Raw genomic sequence first — 17,697 nt, 5'->3', positions numbered from 1 at the left:
TAAGACTGTGTTAGGGGAGAAATCAGTAGCCCAGCTGAGGTGCATGTACACCAATGCACGCAGCATGGGTAACAAACAGGCAGAGCTAGAGGCCATGGTGCATCAGCAGAACTATGATATTGTTGCCATCACAGAGACATGGTGGGATGACTCACATAGTTGGAGCACTGCACTGGATGGCTACAAGCTCTTCAGGAGAGACAGAAAAGGGAGAAGAGGTGGAGGGGTGGCCCTTTATATTAGGGGAGTTTTGGATGTCATAGGTATTGAAACTAATGATGATGAAGTAGAGTCCCTATGGGTAAAAATTAAGGGGAAGGCCAACAAGGCTGACATCCTCCTGGGAGTCTGCTATCGTCCACCCAACCAGTATGAAGAGGTGGACAACTTATTCTATAAGCAACTGAACAATGTTTCAGGATCATCAGCCCTTGTTCTTGTAGGGGACCTCAACCTACCAGACATCTGCTGGGAACTTAATACAGCAGAAAAACAGCAATCTAGAAAGTTTTTAGAGTGTGTGGAGGATAACTTTTTGTCACAACTGGTGGGCAAGCCCACCAGGGGAGGGACTATGTTAGACCTATTGTTCACAAATAGGGATGGACTGGTGGGTGATGTGGAGGTTGGAGGCCGCTTGGGGCACAGTGATCATGAAATTATAGAATTCTCGATAATTGGTGAAATAAGGAGAAATATCAATAAGATCTCTACACTGGACATCCGGAGGGCAGACTTTGGCCTATTTAAGAGACTTATTCAGAGAGTTCCTTGGGAAACAGTCCTTGAAAACAAAGGAGTCCGGGAGAGATGGGTGTACTTCAAAACAGAAATCTTGAGGGCACAAGAACAGACTGTCCCTGTGTGCCGAAAGAAGAGTCGACGAGGCAAACGTCCAGTCTGGATGAGCAATGAGGTTTTGAAGGAACTTAGAAATAAAAAAAAGATGTATCATCTTTTTAAGGAGGGTCTGATTTCTCAAGAAGTATTTAAGGCAGCTGCTAGGGCATGTAGAAAAAAATCAGGGAGGCCAAAGCTCAGTTTGAACTTAACTTGGCAACTTCTGTTAAAAACAAGAAAAAAAGTTTTTACAAATATATCAATGATAAAAGGAAGCGTATAACCAACCTCGGTTCCTTACTGGATGAGACAGGCAACTTAGTAACTAAAGATGAGGAAAAAGCGGAAATGCTTAATGCCTTCTTTGCCTCAGTCTTTATTGGTAGGACAGCTTATCCTCAAGATAACTGTCCTCAGGGGTTGGTAGGTGGTGCCAGGGAACAGAATGGTCCTCTTGTTATCCAGGAGGAGGCAGTCACAGAGCTGCTGGGACACTTGGATATTTATAAATCGATGGGACCAGATGGGATCCACCCTAGGGTGATGAGAGAGCTGGCAGATGAGCTTGCGAAGCCGCTCTCCATCATTTATCAGGAGTCGTGGCTCACTGGTGAGGTTCCAGGTGATTGGAAACTGGCCAATGTGACACCTGTTTACAAAAAAGGTAGGAAGGAGGATCCTGGTAATTACAGGCCAGTTAGCCTGACCTCAGTACCAGGTAAGATAATGGAGCAGTTCATACTGAGTGCTATCACACAGCACTTACAAGATGGCCAGGGTATCAGACCCAGTCAACATGGGTTTACAAAGGGTAGGTCATGTCTGACCAACCTGGTCTCCTTCTATGACCAGGTAACTCGTCTGGTAGATGCAGGAAAGGCTGTGGATGTTGTCTATTTAGACTTCAGCAAAGCCTTTGATACTGTCTCCCATAGTATACTCCTAGATAAGCTGGCAGCCCATGGCTTGGACAGGAGCACTCTTCGCTGGGTTAGGAACTGGCTGGATGGCCGGGCCCAGAGAGTGATGGTGAATGGTGCTGCATCCAGCTGGCGACCAGTCACCAGTGGTGTCCCTCAGGGGTCTGTACTGGGACCAGTTCTACCAGTTCTATTTAATATTTTTATAGATGACATGGATGAGGGCATTGAGTCCTTCATTAGTAAATTTGCAGACGACACTAAGCTGGGAGCTTGTGTTGATCTATTGGAAGGGAGGAGGGCTCTGCAGAGAGACTTAGATCGGTTGGATGGATGGGCAGACTCCAACAGCATGAAGTTTAATAAGTCTAAGTGTCGAGTTCTACATTTTGGCCACAAAAATCCCCTACAGCGTTACAGGCTGGGGACAGTGTGGCTGGACAGTGTTCAGGCGGAAAGGGACCTGGGGGTGCTGCTCGACAGCCGGTTGGATATGAGCCAGCAATGTGCCTTGGTGGCCAAGAAGGCCAATGGCATGCTGACCTGCATTAGGAATTGTGTGACTAGCAGGAGCAGGGAGGTCATTCTTCCCCTGTACTCGGCGCTGGTGAGACCACATCTTGAGTACTGTGTCCAGTTCTGGGCCCCTCAGTTTAAGAAGGACATTGAGGCACTTGAGCACATCCAGAGGAGGGTAACGAAGCTGGTGAGGAGTTTGGAACACAAGCCGTATGATGAACAGCTGAGGGAGCTGGGGTTGTTTAGCCTGGAGAAGAGGAGGCTTAGAGGTGACCTTATTGCTCTCTACAACTTCCTGAAGGGAGGTTGTAGACAGGTGGGGGTCGGTCTCTTCCACCGGGCAGCAACTGACAGAGCAAGGGGACACAGTCTCAAGCTACGTCAGGGAAGGTACAGGTTAGATATTAGGAAAAAATTTTTCACTGAAAGAGTAATAAAGCACTGGAATTGTCTTCCCAGGGAGGTGGTGGAGTCACCATCTCTGGATGTGTTTAAAAAAAGACTGGACATGGCAATAAGTGCTATAGTCTAGTTGAGGTGTTAAGGCATAGGTTGGACTTGATGATCTTAGAGGTCTCTTCCAACCTCATTATTCTGTGATTCTGTGATTCTGTGTTCAATTTCTTAATGCCCTCTGCCTCCACAGCAGGTATTCCAAAAGCCCATCTGAACCCCTTAGGGTCTTTGTAATAGCCATTCCTGAGAAAGTCGATGCCCAGAATACACAGAGCCTTTGGGCCAGTCGCAACCGGATGTTTCTGCCACTCCTTCCCGGTCAGGCTCACCTCGGCTTTCAACAGAGTCGATTGCTGTGATCCCCCTGTCACCCCTCAAGTGGAAATAGGTTCTGCCCCCACATGTCCTGATGGCATTAGAGTACACTGCAAACCAGTATCAACCAAAGCTTCATATTTCTGTGGCTCTGATGTGCCAGGCCATTGGATCCACACTGTCCAAAAGACTCGGTTTTCCCTAACCTCTTCCTGGCTAGAGGCAGGGCCCCTCTAGCACTGGTTGCTCTTCCCTTCCTATGCATACATAGTAGAGGTTCCTTCAAGGGGATCCAACACAGCATCCTCACTTCTGTAATACCTGTCGGCTTGGTCATGGGAGGCTGAGGCTACCTTCATTTTAGTGGAAGCCCCTCAGTGAGTGTTTCTCTCCTTAAGCTCACACATCTGTGCTGCTAGGACAGAAGTGGGTTTCCCATGCCACACTCCCATGTCTTCCCCATCATCACGCAGAAAAACCACAGGTCAGTTCGTGGGGTGTACCCTCTCTCTCTAGCTGGGGAACGTTCAGCTCTGGCTCTGGGGCCTGTGACTCGCACCAGTGCCACGTGGGAACTGTTCCTCCTCACCTCCTCCCTCATCTCTTCTTTGAGTTTCTTAACCACGGCAGAGACCTAAGCCTGCATTGGGCCATTGATCATGCTCTCATAATTTCTAACCTTTTTGGCTACGGAACCCACTGTCTCTCGATTGTCCTCAGCATTAATTGTTGCAATGAATGTGGCATATTGAGATTGTCCTAGAGTTGCCAGATTCCACAGCATTTGCCCTGTGCCCCTAACCTTTTTGGGGTTATTATCATGCTCTCCACTCCTCCCAAAAAGTGCCTCCAATACCACTACTTCCCTCAGCTGTTGGATCCCTTACCCAGGAGTCTTCCAGCGCATGCTAAGGTGGTGCTCCTGCATTCTGTCTCTGTGGACAAACCTCTCCCTTACACTCATCAAAAGCTGCTCCCAAAGGGACAGGAGCCCTGGCTCCCTTACGAATACCTGATTCACACCTGAGTCCTGGGTCAAGGGTCCCAAATTCCTTGCCTCACCACTGTCTAGTTACACCTCTATACCCATAAGGTCTCATACCCGAAGTAACCAGGCTGTATAACCCTCACATCCCCGTCGTACAATATCTTTTTGCAGATTACGGAGACTTTCATACGACAGGGACTCAGTGATGATCTCAACCTCAGGCTCCCCTGCAGGTTTTGAGGGCCCTCCTTTTTTATCCTTATTACCTGGGTTCACCGCTTTCACCTTAGACTTCTTTGTTTCCCCAGGGGCAACTGCTGCTGGCTGTGACTGCCCCTGTGGTTGAGCTGGCACCTGGATGGTTGTAACATCTTTGGGTTCCACTGGTGCACCATCAGACTCTCCTTTGTCAGGGCAGAGGGAGGGTTTCCCACCATCTGGGGCTAATGAGGCTACCACAGGGGAAATGTACTCCCTCAGCATCTGGCCCATCTCACGAATCTCCTTCACCCAGTCTCGGTGGTTTATATCTGAGGCGAGCTGTGGGGCAGGGTCAGGCTCTTGGGCAGTATCTCTAGTCTGTGGGGTAGGTATCAGGGTGGTTATCCAGGTCAATCTCCTCTTATCTCTGAATGCTAAATCGAATAGGCCTGTAAGTAATACCAGCCACTGTATGATATCATTAGCATTGAGAGAAGATTTAAACCCTTCAAAAACTGGTGGGGTAGACCCAAAGAGCTGGGTGAAGGGTTGGGAAAAAATTTCCCCCAGTGTAATTTCCTCACAGTAGGTACCATTGTTAAAGTAACCCCAAAAACACAGTTAGGGTGTGATAACTCTGAATCCATGTGCCTGTCTTCCAGAGAAAGTTAAAAATCCATTAATTCCTCACCTTATTAACCCATAAATTAAACTGGATAACAGCCACAGTAGCCTTAGTTATAGGGCCCATGTTTAGATAAGGGCCTGCAAATGGGAGAAACACAGCCACAACCACATGCCACCCAAATCAAGGTAGATCACATGATGCTGTCCAACGAGGCCTCTATATCTAGTACACATGAACCTAAGTCACCCAACAACTGTTATTCCTTTCCCTCAGTGCCCTCGTGCCCCATGTTTGGCATCAAATTCTGTCTTGGTTTGGAAAAACAGATACGTGTCAGGGAAAACTGGAGTTTCCCTTGGAATGGAGAATGTAAAACTCCCTCCCTCCAAATTGTTACAGTTTTTCAATTAGGAGCTTTCAGGCAAAAATATGGGAATAGGAGTAACAGTTCTTTCCTAGGAATAATTAAAAAAAATACAAATGCAGTAGTACAAAAAAACCCAAACAAGCAAACAAACAAAAGTCCTAGAAAACCCTGACGGAGTCAGGAATACGACCTGGCACCCTGTCAGCCAGGGTGTTGAAAGCAGTCCAAATAAGTCCTCCAGGAGTGACAGATGTGGTTCTGTTGGAATAGAGATGATGACAGATGTGGTTCTTTTGGAGTAGAGATGATCGTGTAGTGGTGGTGAGATGAGTCCAGTCTTCCTCTGAGAATCCACTGGAAAGAGGTTGTCTGGGGTCCCTGTTGTCGTGGTTGCGGAGGGAGGTCAATTTTTCCAGGGAGATGTGGGCAGGCCAATTAGTGATCAGCTTTTCTGCTGGCACCTGGATTGGTCACTCAGAGGTTTGGACACGCCTCTGAGGACACAAAGAGTTAAAAGCAGGACTCCAGGGGAGTTCAGCCTCTTTTAGATTCTGGTTTCAGCAGAGAGACGTCTCAGGCCTCCTTCTCCTGCCCAGCCACAAGGCTAAGTGGGGGAGAGGAAACACGTGGTTGGGCTCAGGTAAGCCGGAGCCCCGGGGGGAGAAGTGAGTAGACAGGACTCTAGAACTGAGCTGCCCCGTCCAGGATAGAGGGGTAGAAAACTGTGGAAGTGCCTTCTGTGTGTGCTCACCCCCCCCCCCCTCCCCTCTGAGAGAAGGTGCCCAGCCACGTGACAGTTGCCGAGCCTAGGAGTGCCTGAGCCTACACCCTGCCGAGAGCTAGAAACTGTTAACCCTTGCTTGGCAGAAAGAAACTTTTCTTAGACATTGATTCTCATGACTGGTAGTTTCAGAGGAGAGAGAGAAGCGGCCTAAGACTGAGATGATAAAGCACGATTAGAAAGAACCCGATGGGCAAAGAATGAGAAGAGTAGCTTTCTGAGCTAGACTTTTCTTACATAATGTCAGCCATAGACTGAACTTAAGTCTCTTTTGAACATAAACTGCATTTTAGGTGAATACAGCTGCCCCTGCTTTTGCTACAGTGACTAGCACTTGAAGAGTAGAGCGAGCAGAGAAGAGAGGGGGAGGGTGTGGTGGCACCCTCTGCCCTCAGGGGAGACCTGCTCTCAGAACCTCGGCCCCTGAGTAAAAAAAGAGAGAGCTCAGCATGCAAGTATCCTTAAAAGAGCCCTGTATGCAGCTTTCAGACTATGGACAGCAGTGAGAGCGCTAGACATAAGAAAAAGAGTGTCACCCTGGCAGACTTCTCCAGGCAGTGCCACGGGTGACATAGAAACACATAAAGGGTGGACCCGTGTGTTCTAGAGAACAGTCTGTAGTGTGAGAGAGACTCCTCTCTCCCTTGCTGAATTGAAGATTAGTTTTTTTTTTGAGTAGTGATTGTTTGATCTAAAACCCAAAAGTTTAGTCTGTAAAGAGTAATGTGTAGGGAGTAAAAACTGGGAGAAGAGATGTTCTGAGAAGTTTTTATTTCTGTCTCTGTGTGTGTTTAAGAGTTTTTTCTGTCTCTGTTCTTATGTAATGTAATAAAGTTTTAGTGTTTTTTTTGTTTTGTTTTCAAGATTTAAGCCTGCTCTGCTCTGTTCCTGATCACATCCCACAGTAGTTGTTAGAGAGAAAACATATATTCATGAGTGCATTAACATCTGGCCAGTGCCAACCCATGACACCTGTGTCCCCATTTTTATCTGGGTAGGGAATGGTTGGCTCCTCCCCACTGGGTGGTGCATCTCACAATGGGATGATGTAATGTGTTATGTCAGTGGTGAGCTTTAATGGCCCATTAACAGAAGATATCCCCTGGAAGGTGGACAAAGTTGATGAAAGAGATAGGAAACACTGCCCCAGCTGGTTTTAATAGATGGTCTGTTATCGGAAGGCATCCACCCTCCCCCCGGGAGTTACAAGAGGTAAGGGGGAAAAAAAAGAAACCATCTCCCAACTGCTTTCTACAGATGAAATAGAATACACATTTTTTGCTTGCATAACCCAAGACATGCTTATACACAGTATCATTCAATACAGAAAATTTAGACTGAAATATTAAATTTGGCCTTGGGTCAAAACTCAACAGAATTGGCAGTGCATCACATTTTGGGGCACAGGCAATAGATAATGTGAAATGTTTTCATTTCTCCTGCTTTTCCAGGAGGTTTGATTTATCTGTGATTGAGCATCCTGTGGGAGCAGTGGCTTTGCTCTAGTTAATGTGTGGTGAAGTGCACATGTAAACTATCTACTGCTACTGAAAGGGCTATGGTACTCTTCCCATTCCACTCATGAAAAAAAAAAAGATTGTTAGAAAGAAAAGATTTCTGTTTCACTAAGTTGCAAAATTAAAAAAAAAGGAAAATGCTGCTAGCTGACATTTCAAGCTACATTTGTCTTAGAACTTGTTTTCCTCTGGGTTGTACAGTCTGAATTTCCCTAGATTTTCACTTTGCTCCCCATGCCAACTGAATATGTGCAGGGTGTTATTTTCAGAAGGCATTTTTTTTTGTGTGTATTCCATATAGGGAGCTAAATGTGACACTAAGTTGGATTTCCAAATCATTCTCTGGGAGACTGACACCCCACCCCCCAGTCCTCACAGCTGTCTTTCTCATGAGAATATTAAGTATTTCAACTACAATTGTTGCTGAAATAGCTCAAAGACCGGAGACTTGCAAGCATCAAGTCCAAGTAGAAAAGAAGAATCCCATGAAAGGGAAGGGCATAATGCCAGAAAACAGACAAAAGCACAAGCAGCTAATTGCTGTAGGTGGTATGCGGCTAAAAATGAACCTTGGGGGAAGCTGGTGAGCCCTGTCACACGAGACTGATCAGGGACTGCATACAATAATTAAGATTATTAAACAAGACAAACAAGACAAAATAAATACATGTGATTGCAGATTGGAAACAAAGCTTTCTTCTTGCAGTGCTTCCTCAAAAGACTTCTTGCCCACTCATTTCTTAAGTATGGTATTAAGCTTCGTTACATTTATTGGCAGTATTTGCTTGGTTCTTGCACTCTGAGTTGATGGTTGCAGTGGATACAGAAAACTTAAGCTGTGCTTTCTTTAGACAATTAATTAAGTGAACAGGTGCTGGTTATGTTCCAGACTTTGGTTTCTCTCTCAGCTTGCCACTTGAGACAAATTAAATTAAATATATCTGATGTTTAGGACAGGACATATACCACAATTATCGTGTGTGTGTGCGTTTAGAGGTTTAAATAATTAAAGAAATAGCACCCCAAAAAATTCCACCCAAACAACCTCACAAAATCCCAAAAACTCACCTCCATGGTCTCAGTGAGATTTTGCATTGTGGGTTTAAGTGCCAAGTTATGGCAGTGATTTATTATGAGTCATAAGCAGATTTTGAACCTATCAAATCAATTTTAAAAATAGTTAGAGAACTTGTAGCAAGTGTTGCAAGTGTATATGAATATGGGTGCATGTGAAATACGCATTTGTGTGTGCTAGTGGGTCTATAAGTAAGTAAATTATGTAAAGCTGGGATGTAAAGTTTGTAGGTTTTTTGAGACAAGAAGACTTTGTAATTCCTTATTTCTCCAAAGTACCATTTAAAGTTGAGGAGTATGAAATAATGAACAAATTGTACTCTTTTCTCCCCTTTAACTATCTAAATTATTTCTCCCTCTATTCCTGACACAATTGTACACCAATTAGACAGGGGTGTACTTTGTTTCAGACAGGCTGTTGGGGGGTTGGAGCTTTCCTGAATGAACAGAGTTAATCTCCAGTGCCTTTTCATGATTTTTTTTTTCTCCACCAAGTTTTACCCTGCTCAAAGATGTCGAATTCAGGCTCCATATACATATCTGGAGTACTATGTGCGCAAAGATTTTTTTCCTCCCACTAAAAAAAAAAAAAAAAAAGATTGTTGTGTCTTCTCCCTCTTTCTTTCCCTTTTTAAATCAGATCTTGGGATTAAGACTGAAAACTGCCTTTTGTTCTTCAAGTCAGACAGTGAGGCTGAAGATGTGGTTTTCTGATTATTGGTGGCACAATGAGAAAGAATTGCTTTCCTTCATGAGAGCGAGGTACTTTGTTGCCAAGGATTGTCTCAATGCCAGTAGCAAGGACAAATGTATGCAAGAGGAAAAGGGTCTTTAAGGGATGGTGCTAGATGGTGTGTCTTCCTTGGGTTTTTTTTTCACCTAAATCCACTCCTATCTCCCCATCACAGGGAGGAGAGACAGTCTTTGTCATGCTGTGTGTTTGTAATACATGGCCCGGGTTGGGGCCAGAGTTGGGGTTTTTTTGTGAAGCAAAGCTGAGCCACTTCACTGTGGCTTATAAATATCATTTGCTTTGCACTGGAGCTGGGGCAAATAATTATTTGTAATCAACTCCTCTCTCCTCCCCATAATGGAAAATCTTTTTCTGCGAGATGAGTTGCTCAGAAGGTTGGTTCCTGGAGCTGGAGCTGGAGCAGGAGCCTCCCCTCCTGTGGGCAGCACTGCTGGTGGAACCCTGAACCCCAGCCAGCCTTAGCAACATCAGATGGGGCTGCCAGAGGGAACCACTGCTTGCCACCACTGCTGTGGGGGCACCAGACAACTCCTGGTGGGAGGTAAAAGTTTGCAGGATATCTCCAAAATCAAAACTGTGGATGAAGCAGAGCCCCCCCCTCCACCCTCAGCCCTTGCTCCTCCCTACCCCTTTTTAATGAAAGTTTATTTCTTTAGTGTTCCTTGCCAGTATCAAGCCCAACTCCAATTACTACTTTCCTTATCTTTTCTCGACAGCTTTGGCAACTCTGCTGGAGGCCGAATGCATTTTCTCTATCGGCAGTCAAAGCAGAGGCTGCATTCCTGGGCTGTGATACATGGAAGCTAACAAAGGACTCAATTCGCTCTACATTCCCATGGTCTTGTGGATGGCCTGCCCGGCTCAAAGTTTACAAAGATGCCAAACAGCCAGAAGAATTGGGGTCTATGTTTCCTTTCAGTCTTTCACAAACACTTAATTGATCTGTGGTCTTTCCTGGCCACTCAGAGAATTAAGCAGTTACAAAATTGAATTATTTTTCTTTAAAAAAAAAAACAACCCAAACTCCTGTGCATTTTGTGTGCTTTATTATCTGTCTCTTCATAATATTTTTATTTGAAATGAGCGGCTTCCTGCACGCTGCACTGGGATGTTCTTTATGCACATGAAAAACCCCAGAAGCTTTGACAATGATGTACACATTTAAGTTGTGCTCCACTTGTTTACAAGAATCTCCATTTGGTAGCACATCAAAAGCATTTTTCTCTCCTCCAACACAATGGTATATTCATGCTAGCAGTCATTACTCAGAGATTTGAAGCATCACTTTATTGGAGCCCACTACAATACAGTCTAAGACTCTTTGTTTCATTTGTTATTACTGTCTCCTTCCCCCCCCCCTTTTTTTTTTTCCTTTTTTTTTTTTAATGCATTTAGTTCATACCTGTTTGTAATCCCTGATGGTGAAATTCCAGCCATGCCCTGCAAGAGTTGTGTCATTGATGCTGGTGGTGTGTGCCTGCAGAGTGACTGCCTTTCCTGGGGCCTCCAGCTCCACCAGAGCTCACTCCCTAAACATCCACACCTTGGTGGAGCTGAGTGAGTGAGAGGGGGTTAATTAATGATAGTTCTTTAACTAACACCCAGCAAATCTTTAGAATACTGAATTTTCTTTAAAACATGGATTTACAGGCTAGGAAGGCATCTGCAATTCATGTTTGGGGTTATGGTGTTGTATTATTATTATAACTGTTGTGTTTTGTTGTTGTTTTATTAATAACAATAATAACTACATACTCAAATAGCTTAGTTGTATATTTTTCATCATTTGTGGTTTTTTTAATGTAGTTTATTTAACAAGACTTGGGCACTAAGGCAAAGCTATTACTAAATTGTTCAGTATGTAGAGCTTCTTTATAGGGCTTTAACAGATAGCCAGAGCCCACAGAAGTTTTCTGTTTGTGCAAAGTACCTTCTGCACTTAGGAGGAGGATGAATGTCATGAGATAGATTAATTGACTGAGTGTGAAACACCCATTTCTTGTTAATGGAAGGGACGAGGCATATCTTTGGAGCAGGGAGGAGCTCCTTGGGGCCAGAGGGGCTGTTCTGTCCTCATCACTCAGGCTAGGAAAAATTGAAGAATTACATGCAACTGGAAAAAGATGAGTTTGTGGCAGAGCATCATGAAGTTATGCAGGAGAGGAGATCAACAAATGCTTTGGGGTTGAGGGACCACAGTGAAAGCTAACAGTAAATTAAGTTGTGATGGGTGAGAAGAGACAAGAGCTTAGTGCCAGGTGTATTCCTGGAGGCACCTTGTACAGGAGAACCAGAGAGAGGGCTTAAATGCAGTGCAGGGTAAGCTTTAATGCCAATAATAATTTCCCAGAGGAAGTAGTGGATGGTCCAGTAGTTGCTGTGTTTAATGATGCATTTGATGAGGACATGCATGTCGGCACAGGAGGAGTGACACAGTGTTGGCTGAGAGACTTTCCATCTCCCCTTGCTTAGAGATGTGCCAAATACATCATGAGTGCACAGCATTCACCCTGTTCTCACATAGACTCCCTCTATCGTGCAATTTGTCCATGTAATGCTAGTAGTTGCAATCCCTTGGCTTCCCCAGGCAGGAAAAAGCCTGTAGCTGTCCATAAGGGAAAGATGGTATCAAGGATTGTCTTGGACCCTTGCATGTTGGTGCCTTGTGCTCAAAACCAGCCTGAGGAAGCTGATGGCTTTGAAAGCAGTCTTGAAAAACAAATGACACAAGGCAACCTTTCGTAAATGAGCATGGAAAGGAGTGTTAGTAATGCTTGTTCTGATGGGAGGAGCTGATTACAGGCTGCTGTTGGCAGACTGTGATGGCTTTTGATGTACATGAGCCTGTGGTTTGGTGCTGGCAGCATCTAAGTACCTGGTGAAGGTGTATGCTCTGGGAACCAAGCAAAATGTTTCCTGCAGATGTGTGCTGGTCAGAGGTGACACTGTAGTGGTTAATGTCCATGTGCTCAAACTGTTATCCTTCTTAACTCTTATTCCTGAAGCTCTTCTGCTAAAAACCTTCATTTTTCTCTCTCTGTGTTAGATTCGATGCTGCTGGTAGCAGAGAGGCTGGAGGGACCTTTCAACATTGAGTCTGTCATGGATCCCATTGATGTGAAAATTTCAGATGCGATCATGAATATGCAGGAGAACAGCATGCAGGTGTCTCAGAAGGTAAATGGACCAAGAGGACACTTGAGATTTTTTTATTCAATGTGTTTTATTTCCCTATTCTTTTCAATATGTTTTTTCTTGAATGCCCTTTCAAGTACATATAAAGCTAATGTGTTATTTTGGGCAGAGGCTGTGTTGGAGCCTGGAAAAGGGAGGCTTTTGTGACCTTATTTCATAAAAATCCTTTCCTTCTCTCACATAGGTTTTCCAGGGATGTGGCCAGCCAAAAACACTTGCTCAAGGCCGGACTGCTCGCTCTGTCTCTGAAAGTGGTTTCAGTGCTCGTTTCAGACCCTACAACCCAGAGGAGCGACCAACAACAGCTGCTGGCACGAGCTTGGACCGACTGGTGAGTGCCTGGTCCTGCTGGTGCCACACAGGTGCTTCATACTCGGGTACCACAGTGATAAAATACCATTTTTAATTGATAGGCTTTCTTAATATTCCTTGGCTGTCTTAAAACTCTCTAAGGGGTGTAATCTGCCCATAGCTCTAGACATTAATTACCTCAATGCTTCTATGTCAGAGAAGTGGCTATGTTAAAAGCTTGGCTTATGAATATGTGTTTGAGGAGCAGTGTTTAATTTTGTATTAAAAGCGTAAATCAACCATCAAAACTCACAGCCTGAAGATCTGGCCTGTACATGTCTGTTGTGATAAAAAATACCTTCCCAACTTCACTTTTACTGAGCATTTGGTATTCTGGATTATGTCTTGTGTTCCTTTTTTTTTTCTTTTATTTAATAGGTTACTGATGTGAAAGAGAAGCTGAAACAAGCCAAAAAATTTTGGTCATCTCTCCCTAGCAACATTTGCAATGATGAAAAGATGTCTGTAGGCACTGTCAATGAGAACGAGTGCTGGAATGGGAGTGCAAAGAGCAGGTTTGGTGATGTTGCTGCCCCTGGTTAACCCTTTCCCTCTCACCCGAGACTTTCCCTATGTCCTGACCCCTCTCCCTGAGCCTTTTCTTCTACAGGAGTGATCCCAGCTCGCCCAAAACAGGCTGCTGCCATTACCCCTTTTGTTTTTGTTGATGGGAGAGCTGGAATGTAACACCAAAGTGTTGTCCAAGCTCTAGGTGAGGGTTTATTTTAGAGGAGGGAACAGAGTGTAGATACTCAAACAGCTCATCTCTCCTTGGACTCAAGTCCCTAGTTGTTCGTGGAACTGCAGAGATGATCTGTACAAAATCCTGTATCGCAGCCACAGAGCAGAGGTGCTTGTGTTGTATGACGGTGCTGTTGCCCCAGTGCCCCCAGTTGGTGTTTCCATCGGGAACTGGTTTCTTTGTTGAGCAAGGGCAGGGGTGATGGAGGGTGGAGACCTTCTCCACTGCTGAGGTCAGTGGCACAAGGGGGCCAGTGGTTTCATTCACACTTTTTATGGAAAAAAGAGTTATGAAACTTTTTTTTTCCTTGTAAGGAAGAAATTGCCAACATATGAGTAAGTCAGAGTTTTTCTGTCATACGGTTTATGTAACCGTTTAACTTTTATTTTGGAAATAAAAGTTTCTCTTTCTGTTTGCTTACTGAAGAAATAAGCACAATCCAAGATGTTCCAAAAAAAAAAAAGCAGTTGTCTAGGGTTCTCCAGCAGTTTTTCTAAGTAATAGCAGGTTCTGCCCTTGATAGTTTTGAGCCACAGCACTAAGCCAGACCTCATAACTTTTGCACTGGTTTTTGTGTGCCTAAAACTCTGCCATACTTTGCTAGGGCAATGTTATGGGTGTATGTGACAAGAAATGGCTCTACCTCCTGAAATCTTGTTTATCAGCAGCTTCTAGGGGCTTTTCATAGCAGATACTCCCAGTGTGTGCAGAGGCTTCAGTATCGAGGGGAGGTGGAGACTTGGCAGCACTTGGCAAGGAGACAGGGCAGGCTGGATATCCTGTGTGGGTTGGGCAAGAGAATTTGCTTTACTATCTTCTCTATGACTCCAATAAGGTAGAAGTTTGGTAGTCTTCCACACTTCGGTCTCAGACTTCTTTGAAACATATAATATTGATCACAAATAATAACAAAACTGTTGCCACCAATTATCATTGTCATTGTCACTCTCATATATAGGACAGTGTTTGAGCATGCTTTTCAGCGTATGCTTACATCTCACTGTCTGGTGTCCAGGATCAGTAGACTGTGCTAAAGGCTTTTCTCTCTTTTGTGATACTGATGTTGGCATCATAACTAAGAAAAGTAATGTTTTCTTCTGTTAAATTGATCTTTCTAGCAAGTCAGGTAATTGAAGGAAAGGGGAATGTGTCCTATCCCTGCTATATAAGATGATACTCCAAATACCTGTGTCAGGAAATGTATTCTGTTGGGTTTTGTTGCTCAGTCTCTCTTTTAAACCAGGAAGTTGTACATGTGTTCAGACCTGAGCATGTACACCTTTCTGAAGCTGAACATCTTGGCTCTCCCCTTCTCTGATGTGTGGAGCTACAGGATCTCATCTTCAGCATCACAGATGTTTCTCCTGCTGGGGTTATTAGGGAAATTGCATCTCATGTCTGCGTGGTGAGAAGCACGAGAAGCATGCATTCAATATCCCAGCTTGATGGTTAAGGTGCATTACTCAAAGCTGGAATGACACTCTTGCCTCCAACAGTTACTATAGGTTTCTGTGAGATAACTATGATCTTGAAGGTTGTGTTCCCAAAAGTGTCATCTAACTGGCATCAAGGTATCTCAGAACCTTGAATTGCTCTGTAGCCTGCAGCAAGCTGATTTATGCTGTTGAAAGCCATTATTAATATAAACCCCAGATCTTCCTTTTCTTTTCAAGTTGGGGAAGAAATTGTCATTCCCCTGCCCTTGTGTCACAGTGTAAATGAAAACGTTGCTTCATTCCACATGTTGCAGAGATTGCGAGGAAGGGAGATGGAGTAAGGAGGTGTCGTGGTTGAGAGGGAGGTGAATTTTCCAGGAAGTTGTGGGCAAACCAATCAGTGGTCAGGTTTTATGCTGGCACTTGGAGTAGCCACTGGGAGGTTTGGACACACCTCTGAGAACACAAGGGGTTAAAAGCAAGGACTCCCAGAGGGTCTGCCTCTTTTGGGTTCCAGTTTCAGCAGAGAAACATCTCCTCTTCCCCTGCCCAGCTTACAAGGCTGGGTGGGGGAGGGGAACTATGCGGCCGGGCTGAAGGGAACCATGCGGCTGGGCTGAGGTAAGCCAGTGCCCCGGGGGGGGAAGAGAGTGAATGGGACTGGAGCTGAGCTGGCCCCATCCAGGATCGAGGGGTGGAGAACTGTGGAGGTGCCTTCCATGTCCCTCCCCCGCTCCCCGGGAGAAGGTGCCCAGCTGCGTGTGGGAGTTGCCGAGCCTGGGAGTGCCTGAGCCTGCAGCCCTGCTGGGAGCCAAGAACTGTTAACTCTTTCTGAGGCAGAAAGAAACTTTTCCCAGACATTGATTCTCATGGCTAGTGGTTTCAGAAGAGAGAGAGAGACAGCCTGGGACTGAGATGATAAAGGAAGATGAAAAGAGCCCCAGATGGGCAGAGATGAAGAGGAGTGGCTTTTAGGCTGGACTTTTCTTGCATAATGTTAGCCATAGACTGAACTTGAGTCTCTTTTGAACATAAACTGCATTTGGGTGGATGTAGCCGGCTCGACTTTGCTGCAGTGACTGGCACTTTAAGAGTGGAGCGAGCAGAGAAGAGAGCAAGAGGGTGTGGTAGCGCCCTCTGCCCTCAGGGAAGATCTGTTCTTGGAAACCCTCGGCCCCAGGGGAAAGATGGGGAGAGCCCCGCATGCAAGCATCCTTAAAAGAGCCCTATATGCAGCTTTGGCCCATGGACAGTGGTGAGAGCACTGGACATGGAAAAGAGAGTGTCACCACGGCAGACTCCTCTGGGTGGTGCTATGTGTGACATGGAAACACATAAGGGGTGGACCTGTGTTTTCTGAGGAGCAGTCTGTGGTGCGAGAGAGACTCCTCTCTCCCTTGCTGAATTGAAGATTAGTTTTTTGAGTGGTGATTGTTTGATTTAAAACCCAAGGTTTTGGTCTATGGAGGGTAACGTGTAAGGGGTGGAAATTGGGGGAGGAGAAGAAATGTTCTGGGAGGTTTTCATTTCTGGTTTGTTTTTGTGTTTAGAGTTTGTTTTTGGTTTTTTTTTTTCTTTTCTATTTCTGTTCTTATGTAGTTCAATAAAGTTTTGTTTTCTGTTTTCAAGTTTTAGACCTGCTCTGCTCTGTTCCTGATCATATCCCACAGTAGTTGTTAGGAGAAAAAACATATATTCATGGGTGCATTAAAATCTGGCCAGTGCCAACCCATGACAGGAGGGCTGTGTGAGGTTTAGCATGTGGAAAGATGCTGTTGGGCTCAGAATATCACCCAGACTTGAAAGCAGGGATGGCATTGCAGAGTTCCCATGGTGTCATCCTTTGGCACGGGACCCTGCCGAGTTGCAGCTCTGGTACCAGCAGGAATGGTTTCTTTTCAGGTATGACTTTGCAGTGACTGGAAATGGCTTAGCAAGTCAAGTAAATAACCCAGAGGTTCAAGTCGATATTACCAAGCCAGACATGGTGATTCGCCAGCAAATCATGGCTCTGCGGGTGATGACCAACAAGCTGAAGAATGCCTACAGTGGGAACGATGTCAACTTTATTGACATAAGTATGTTTGCTTTGTTTGCCTTTTGCTTTTTCTTTTTTCCCTTTTAATTGGATTTCATGCTAACACGGGTAGCTGGTTAAGCTTCACCTGTGGGTATGTTAGTGAAGAGGGTGGGAACCAGCCTCTCTGACAGGCTATGTGGGGAGGGGTGTTCCCACAAAGCCATAGAACGGTTTGGGTTAGAGGGGACCTTTAAAGGTCGTCTAGTCCAACACTCCTGCAATGAGCTGGGACATCATCTACTACATCAGGCTGCTCAGAGCCCCATCCAACGAACCTGACCTTGAGTCCAGAGATGGGGAACCTACCACCTCTATGGGCAGCCTGTGCCACCGTGTTTCACCACCTTCATCATAAAACCGTTTCTTCCTTATATAAAATCTAAATCTACTTTCTTTTAGTTTAAAACCATTACCTCTTGTCTTAATGAAACAATCCCAGTTCTCTCAGTCTGTCCTCATAGAAAAGGTGTTCCAGCTTCTGAGTATTTCTGTGTCCTCCTCTGGACTCCCTCGAGCAGATCCTTCCTATGCTG

General features: G+C 45.1%; 1 protein-coding gene across 4 annotated transcripts in view; it reads left to right on the top strand.

The window, feature by feature from the left end:
* The window catches only part of LOC134565250 (glypican-4-like), a 127,656-nt gene that overhangs the window by 84,566 nt on the left and 25,393 nt on the right, over nt 1–17,697 (top strand). For all 4 annotated transcript variants that reach the window (XM_063424759.1, XM_063424758.1, XM_063424757.1 and 1 more), the window contains 4 exons: nt 12,407–12,537; nt 12,740–12,886; nt 13,285–13,421; nt 16,987–17,162. In XM_063424759.1, the coding sequence (XP_063280829.1) occupies nt 12,407–12,537; nt 12,740–12,886; nt 13,285–13,421; nt 16,987–17,162 (591 nt within the window). The remainder of the gene's footprint in view (nt 1–12,406; nt 12,538–12,739; nt 12,887–13,284; nt 13,422–16,986; nt 17,163–17,697) is intronic.

This window comes from Prinia subflava (assembly GCF_021018805.1).
Source record: "Prinia subflava isolate CZ2003 ecotype Zambia chromosome W unlocalized genomic scaffold, Cam_Psub_1.2 scaffold_43_NEW, whole genome shotgun sequence".
NCBI classification, from domain to species: domain Eukaryota; kingdom Metazoa; phylum Chordata; class Aves; order Passeriformes; family Cisticolidae; genus Prinia; species Prinia subflava.
This window is presented reverse-complemented; position numbering and strand designations above follow the sequence as displayed.